Raw genomic sequence first — 8,570 nt, 5'->3', positions numbered from 1 at the left:
CTGTTCTATTTGGAGATCCTGTCTCAAAACACCAAGGGGTGGGGGAAAGCTTTCTACACTAGCTTCAGATAAACGAAACAATTTTGAGCTTTCCTTAGGTCTGAAAGCCTTTGCTTAGTCAATGGCAACAGGCCGTGTGTACCAGGTTTCAAGCACTAACAGCTCTCTCTCTCTAGAGCACACACTGACTAGCAGGATTTGGCTCTATGAATTCTTCTTTTTAGGGTAGCAAACACTTGAAATTGAAACCTGGCGTAGGGGTGTAGGCCAATGGTAGAGAGTGCAAGGCCTTGAGTTCAATCCTCAATTCCCAGCACCCAGAACAAAACCAAAAAAAGGCCCAAACAAAAATTCCTTGTATCTTAGCTTCTAAAGAATTTGTTTCTTGCCTGTGCCATTTTAGGATCTTCTGGGAGACTGTGGTACAGTAAAAGTGTGAATGAGCCCCAACACCAGGGTTCCCCAGGAAGCCAGTACTCCCTCTAAAGGGAAGTTTTGAAAATGTGTGCTCCTAGACGGCACTTAAATTGACGGCACCACTGGGACTCAGTGGGGAGGCCAGGGAAGCCGGTGCCTTGCCATGGGTGAGTCCCACATGACTCAGTCAGCATCTGCTGTGACTTTAGCTCCATTCCTAGAGGGGAAAATTATTTATAATCATCTGAGCCTAGAGTGTGGCAGCTTCTTGTGTATATTTTTTGCACAACTTGAAAATGAACTAGGTTCCGAATATGTAGTAGCATTCAAGATCATTTAATCAAAATGGAAAGAGCCTTTCAGTGCTTGACTTCCGTGTCAGAACCCACGACTGAATGCCACGGCATGTTCCTTCTGGTGAAACAGTATGTACCAGACTCGCGGAGGGCTATGCAGATGAGCTGATATCATCCCAGGGTGCAGGACCAGCTCTGCTTTGTCCTGGTCCTCCTCCACTGCCTTCTGAGGCTGACATGTGACATAAAAGGGGCTTTGTTAGGTAGCAGTCTGGAGTTTTGCTGGGTGGAAAATGAACTTATTACCACCATCCTCCAGACTGCACTTACACATGGTCATACTGACCTAAGTAGCAGACACTTAGACTGCTTCCCTCCTCAGTGCAAGGCTGAACATTTGGCTCACATTTCAGAGACAACCTTTTTAAAAGGTCAAACAGAAACCTACTGAGAGAGTTCATTGCACAACGATAAACACATTCAAATGGCAACATTTGTACTTGTATAATCTGTTCGGTAACTAGAAAACCTGAAAAAGTATATAAGCAAAAATTTCCAAAGAAACCAGACTAATTACAAAGTAGCCAAAATGGCCGGGCATGCTGGTACACACCTGTAATCCCAGATTCTCAGGAGATTAAGGTAACAGGCGACAGTTTGAGGACTGTCAAACTGACTACAGTGAGTGAAGCAGCGTAGACTACACACTGGCTCAAATAAACCAACAAAAGAAGCCAATACAAAAGCATGAAGAATTCTAATTTTTATTCCACTACTGTTCTTTCTTCCTTTGATGGTACTGGGGTTTGAACTCGGCCTCACGATTACTAGGCAGGTGCTCTACCACTTGAGCCACTCAGTCAGCTATTTTTTATGTTGGGTATTTTTGAGATCAGGTCTCTGAACTATTTCCCTGAGGCTGGCTTCAAACTGCAGATCCTCCTGATCTCTGCCTCCTGAGTATCTGGGATTACAGGGGTGAACCACCAGTGCCCGACTGATTATTCCACTTTAGAACATTCTTGTAAGTATCTACATTCCTTAGATTTAAAGATTCAGGACAGCCAACTGAATCTGCAGATGTGAAATAAAGATTTTTAAGGCATTTTTGTCTTTTAAGTTCCTATCAGTAGCCTCCATTAGAGAGGCATTTAAACTAATCTTGAGGTCCATAATTTGTTACAAAATAACCTTCGATGAATGGGAGTGACTTTGATAAAATTTAAGGGTTTTCTTGTACTTAACTGTTTCCAGGTAATAAACTTTTAAGTTTTGTTGCCAAAGGACTGAATATATGAATTTTTTCAAACTATTTACTCAACAAATTAAGTTTAAGGCTGTACATAAAACTGTAACAACTCAAAGTAAACAGAATAAACTTTATTAGAATACTGTGTGATAAAGTTTTTGATCCAAGGCTACATTGGCGAACACCTTCCCTCATTACTATTTTGTCTAAAACATACATTACAACCCAACCTGACTGAAACTAGAAACTTGCCACTGAGTGACTGAACACTGAGATGAGTGCAGGTATAGGTTTTCCTGGTCACTCAGAGACACAGAATAACTTCAAAGGCAACCAAATCCCATATGCCTCCAAGTTACATTTTATTTACTCTGTTCACTCATCCAAAATCAAAATCCTTTTCACATCAAATGAAGACGTCATGGACTGCCCCTTCTCCCAACCGAGAATAAGTACCAGGAAGAAAGTGAAGCTGAGCTGGGTTTGAACTGCACTTTATTTGTGGCTGTGATATTCTGGGTTTGGGGCTGAGCAGCCTAAACATGCACGCAGTTCCTGTGAGCAGCACGAACTCTCCCACAGCCCCTCGTGTGCATGGAGGGAAATGAAAAAAGGTGACTGGATTTGAAGTTCTCTCCTTTTGTATGGCATGTCTAAGCAGTGTGTGTGACACAGCACAGAGGTAGGAAAGAGCATCTTTAATAAATTACCTCCTTAACTGTAGAGAATTTCTGAGGAGTAAGCTGACGAAATGCTTCAGTGAGTCCAAAGGCCCACAGGTCCCTGACTTCCATTTGAAGAATCAACTGTGGACGTCCTGGCCTTCGTTGCGCACTTAACAGCAGGACGGACCAGGGCTGCGGACACAGCACAGAGAAGCTTTCTGCCTGGTCACTTGCCAATTCTCTGAACCACCCAGTCCTGCTGGCACAGGGGGCAGCGATTGTTCTGCTTCACCCACAGGGACATGCAGCAATTGTGGAAGGAGTGATTGCACTCTCCCCAGACCACTGAAAGAAAGAAAAGGACAGTAGACCTGACATCAGTTTAAATTACTAAGTTCAAACTGTAACACTTTTATATAATGAATAAAAGTCATGGCTCACAATCTTGAATAAAAATGGTTAATTGGTCACAGTCATTTTGTCTATCTACAAACAATATGAACTTATAAGTGTAAGTCAGTTACAGAGCAAGTCTCTCTGTCTGGGGACTTTCCATCCCTGTTGGAGAATCTGGGTGATGGGACATGTGGCCATCTCCCATTCCTAAATGACTCCATATGCTTCTTGAAGTCAGGAGGTTAAAGGACTTGAACTTGCTTAGGTCCCAGGCCTTCCCAGTCACGCCCTGACCGTACAAATCATTGGGCGTTTGCTTTACTGAAAAAATGTCCTCCTGGTTTTTATTTACCAAGACCTAATGAATTTTTCATGTACTCAGTTCATAGCTGGCTATTATAAACAGATGACAAGCATGTAAACACGATGAGTTATATATCTACTGAGCTGTTTTTTAGTGGTGCCGTTCCTCCTGTGACACAGTGAAATTTTCACAGTGCTTGCCTGAAGAGAAATGTCTCTCTGTGATTGAAGAAAGGAGTCCATCCCTCACAATTCCCAACTAATATTTTTAAACAAGCGGCATGGTGAGAATAATTTCAAACTAAGGGAAACCACCCATGATGTGGAATAATGCAATCTCAAAACTTCGTTTGTCCCCTGCTTGACCTACTGAGTTTTATGACAACAGGATCAAATGAGAGAACTAGGGAATTAAAAAGAGAGAAAAAATACTTCTTATGGAAACTGGCTGAGGTAGGAAGCAAGGGAGAAATATCCTAAAAGTGTGTCACAGGAGGAGGAAAACACACACACATTAGTATTAAGACGCTAATATGCAACCATGAGCAAAGTAGAAAAACCCATAAGCACTTTGAAAGGAATCTGACTGCAATCATCTAAAGGACGTGGACACAAAACCTCTGCATGACTTAAAACGTCTAATGTCTAGGACAACTTTTGTAGTCGTCCATTTCAGCACACCAGTCACATTCTAAAAAACAAAAAAAGCCTGACACCTAGTATTTTCTACCTTTGTTAAAAGCTGGTTATTGCATCACAGAAGTATTGAAAACTGAAATGCTTTAATAAACGGAACCTAAACTGACCTGTAACACAGCCAAATTCAAACAGGAGGTCATGATTTCTTTTTTGATTAGCAAAGTGTTTACTGGGACCATGTCTGTAATATAGAACCAATTCTTAATTCCAGCAATGAAGGCTACAGATTTACTGTTAAAGCCTTTTCAGAGCAACATTTTATGTTGATAACAGATCGCTGTTTTACAGTTTATTTTTGTGTATTAAAAAGTCAGTTTGATCCCCACTGAGAAAAGCTTTCGTTGGAAAAGTAGGAGAAGAAATGACAACGTACCAACACAATCCTCTTGCTTGTTTTCGGCTTGGCATCTAAGACAGGCATCTGGAAGCAAACAAACAGCAACTCTCATCTGAGGCTCCGCAGGCGGCTTTAAACCCAGACTCTTCAAAGTCAAATTCAGGCCCTCAGGGCTACAGATGAAGATAAAAGACTCCCGCTATCCATTTCTCATCCCCAAGTAGCTATTTCAAGAGAAATAAAGTACAAGGTATTCTACTAATTTACTTATGACCAGGAGCAATTTTACAAGGGTAAGGACTCTATTTTTACAAGCTCTGATGAAAAGCTGTCTTGCTGCCACAAGAGAAAACTACTAGAGAAGCACCCGCTTTGCTTTGCTTACTGCATCACGGATTACTCTGAGCGCACTGTATTCTCAAGACATCATTTAAAATAAGCGATACCTATATATTGGTATTTGCATACACACACAAAGAAAATCTAGGATATCCCAAATAATAAAGTTACTGGGAGGAGAGAGAATGAGCAACCCTCACCATCTACCTCCTTATTTCTTTCACTGTGATTGTAACCCTACATGAAAATTAAAACATTTTGCTAATTGTTTGTAACAAATCTTCAGTCACCCATCTTACTGACCCTAAATTTTTCCTTCAGCAAGTTCTAAAGCACACTTTCTTCCCGATGCACTTCTTGGTTCCAGTAAGTTGTATGTTTCCCACAGCTCACCCAACTAAGACTGTGGGAGCAGGCTGGGCCTGGGGGAGAGCAGGAAGAAAACTCACCTTACAGTGAGGACGATACATACCTGTGAGCTTTTTTTTTTTTTTTTTTTTTTGCAGTGCTGGCATTTGAACTCAGGGCCTGGACCTTGAGCCATTCCACCAGGCCTTTTTTGTGATGGATTTTTTTTTTGAGATGGGGTCAAGAACTATTTGCCTGGGGCTGGCTTTGAACCATGATCCTCCTAATCTCTGCCTCCTGAGTAGCTAGGATTATAGGCGTGAGCCACCAGCTCCTGGCTAGAGAGTTTTATAAAAAATACTAGGTTCTTTCTAAAAAAAACCACTGCCCCCTTTGCAGGTAAGTCTGAGTCCAAAGCATCTAGCAATGATGGCAAAGTATTTTAAGCAATTCCTGGGGAGGAAATGGGAGTAATGGGAGCCCTGGGTGAATTCCAAGCTTTCAAACACACCCCATGGTACTATTTGCTCGGTGAAGGAGCCAATGCAGTACACTCATCCACTAGCTGGAAGAGGAGTTGCGCTGGGTAAAAGGCAGCTCAAATCGACAGAAGGATTTTCAGCATAAATACAGAGCAGGAATTCTGCAGAATTGGCCAAGGCAGGCTGCAGGGCCCCTCCTCCTCCCTGGCTCCCGCCCAGCATCTGCTGACCCTCTACAAGCTCTCGCCCTGAGAAAACACCGCACTCTGGCTCCTTAGTGAGGACCAAAACATCCGTGCCTCCTGACTTTCTCCAGCTCCATAATTACTGTGGGAGGGAGGACTCATGCACTGGACAGCAAAGCAACCAAGGTATTGACCAAGGCTGCCTGTCGCACAGCTGTAACAAACACAACTGTGTGTGCCAGTGACACCTGCATAGTAAGATGATCAGGCCTGGGGAGCCAACTGGAAAAGAAGGCTCCAAAAGGTCATGTGACATGTCCAAGTTCACACACAGCCCCCCTGGCTTTGTAACATGGCTGTGCTGGCATGCCCCTTTCTCTTTCTCCTTGGCACTTGGCCCACTGTGCCATGTGTCCTTTCAGGATGATGGGAGCAGTGGACTCCAAGGGACAGGGTGGCTCACATCAGGACTGAATGGCAGGGAAACTGAGTAAGAAGGCTAATACAGTGTGAAATAAATCCTAAATACTGAGGAAATGAGACGAAGTGCATTGTTACAGAATCTAGGAAATCTCTGAATTATGCTTTTTGATTATACAAAATCAACCCACAAATTCCTGAAGTTTCAGATAAAAGAAAAAAGTTCTTTTAATGATGTTTCTAATATCTAAAGCAGCCCACTGCTAAGGAGTACAACAGTGGCACCTTTTAGAATGATGTTAGGGGAGGACTGCAAAGCCTTACAATCACATTTCTTTCTGCTGTTACCTGGCCTCCGAGTGACCACTGACATGTCACAAGCAAAACAAAGGTCCAGTCCAGAACACCCTCCTGGACCCAAAGTAGAGTTTCTGGAACTACTCGAAATTAAGCCTGCCATAGTCAAGTGTCTGCTATAATTAGCAGGCTCATGGTGAGCTTGAGTCATTCATAGCCCATCCTTTGGCCTTCTTTAAACACCCAAGGAAAGTTTGCTGCAAACTGCAATCATTATTTTAGGCTCTCCATTTCTGATTATGATTTATAATTTTTCCCCGCTGGGGAAGAAAATAGCTTTTTAAGAGAGAAATCCTTTTTAAATGCACTTTTTAAAACAGAAAGGAACTAAAATGTAGTTTCCTTTAAACCAAAGGAAACTTTGGAGTACAAATTTTTTTTTAGCAAAACTGGTTCTGCAAAAAGAACAAAAGATTAAATCTTTGAATGAGTTAAAAATGCCTCAAATAGAAATTTGATTTCAGTTCCTAAGAAAGGGGTGAGAGTGGGTTAGCTGTATTGTAGGCAAATAATCTAAATACTTAAAAAGTGAGTCATGTCCACAATCAAATAACAAATACAAATTTGAGCCCTCGGTTGTAAATCTTTGAAAAAACCTCTTAGGAATGAGGAAAAAGAGAACAAAGGTGAGATTTTGGTAGGTTCGCTCCCCAAAAAGGCGAACATTTCTGTTTATTTCTTCCAATTCTCTCCTTTTTCAGGGCAAAGCCACAAAGTTTTTAAAGTACAGGAATCTGTCCTTACTTCAATTACCCTCAAGAAACACCCTAAGACGCACCCAGAGTAATTTTAAATGCCCTATTAAAAAAGCCAACTTTTAAAGTTGGTGGGAGATCTTCAAACAGAAACCGTACAAAAGTTAAGTGTTTTGAAACGTCGTGCTTGGTCCGAAATTCTCATTCTGGAGATTACTGAAGTCGTGTTTGGTACAGAAGGCTGTCCACGAGGGCGTGGCAGCGGGGCAGTCTTCTCTGGGAAGCGGCATCAGAAGTCCGATGCTTCCGAATAAAGGACTTACGTTCTTCAGTTGCCATGAAACTTAATTTTTCGTTGCTGTTTACTTTTTTGAGACAGGATCTCGCTATGTAGCCCAGGCTGGCCTCGAACTCTCCATCCTCCAGCCTCTTGCTTTCCCAGTGCTGGCGTTACAGAACTTCTGACCCGTCTTAAATGGATCCGGATTCACAAGCCGGTCCGGCTAACTCGGGAACGCAAGGGCCGCACACACCCGTCTTCCCTGCGCCTCTCTGGTGTCACCGACGGCCGCCTGGTCACCACCCCGGGGCGTGATCGGCACCAAGAAAGGGCACCACTGAATCACGACCTTGACCTTGACCTTGACCCTGACCCCTCCGCGGCGACCCTTCAGAGCTGGGGCCGGTCACTCAGCCCGGCGGCCCCACCCCGGGGAGCCACCCGTTTAACTCTCTCGGCCACGCCCATCGCCACCTGAAGTCACCCGGCGGGGCCCTCGGCCACTGCCCGTTTGTCCCCGTGGACCCCGAGCCCTCGGGCGCCGCCAGGGCGACCCCGCTCGTCCTCACCCCGGCCCGGCGCGCAGCGCTTACCCATCACCTGGACCCTGCAGATGGCGCACGTATCGCACTCCACGTCCCAGCTCCACATGGCCACCGCGTTCCATTTCTTGAGCGAGAACATTTTGTCGCCTCCCGTTTTGGAGCCTGCGCCCCCGGAGTGAGAGGACGAGGCGCACGACTCCTCGCCGTCTTCCGCGTCGGCCATGGCGGCGGCGCGGGGCCCGCGGCGAAGACGTTGGGTCCGGGAGGCGGGCGGCTATGGCGGCTGCGAAGGGCCGCTCGGCGGGCCACAGCGCCGCCCGCAGGCCACCGCCCCGACGGCACCCAGACCCGCGCGGCTCGCGATTGGCCGGCGCGGGCCAGTGACGTCACGTGCGTCAGCGTCGGGGCGGGGTCTACGGCCCCATCATGGCCGCCTTGAAGTCGCCGTGGAGCTGGGGAACCTTCCGGGCGACTCCGGCCGAAGTCCGGTCCCGGTGTGGCTGACAGTTAGGTCGAAGCGGGCCACAGATAGTGGAGGGACACGAGTCCTGCTGCAG

General features: G+C 45.3%; 1 protein-coding gene across 1 annotated transcript; it reads right to left on the bottom strand.

Moving 5' to 3' along the window:
- Window positions 1-2,440: 2,440 nt before the first annotated feature.
- Rnf7 (ring finger protein 7) lies at window positions 2,441-8,324 on the bottom strand. Its single transcript, XM_020184689.2, has 3 exons — window positions 8,062-8,324; window positions 4,399-4,446; window positions 2,441-2,972 (listed from the first exon to the last, which is right to left on the bottom strand). The coding sequence occupies exons 1-3, from the start codon at window positions 8,234-8,236 to the stop codon at window positions 2,854-2,856; spliced, it is 342 nt and encodes a 113-aa protein (XP_020040278.1). The 5' UTR covers window positions 8,237-8,324; the 3' UTR covers window positions 2,441-2,853.
- Between the last annotated feature and the right edge of the window lie 246 nt (window positions 8,325-8,570).

Source organism: Castor canadensis, chromosome 17 (genome assembly GCF_047511655.1).
Source record: "Castor canadensis chromosome 17, mCasCan1.hap1v2, whole genome shotgun sequence".
NCBI classification, from domain to species: domain Eukaryota; kingdom Metazoa; phylum Chordata; class Mammalia; order Rodentia; family Castoridae; genus Castor; species Castor canadensis.
Note: the sequence above shows the minus strand (reverse complement) of the source record. Positions and strands in the feature narration are given on the sequence as shown.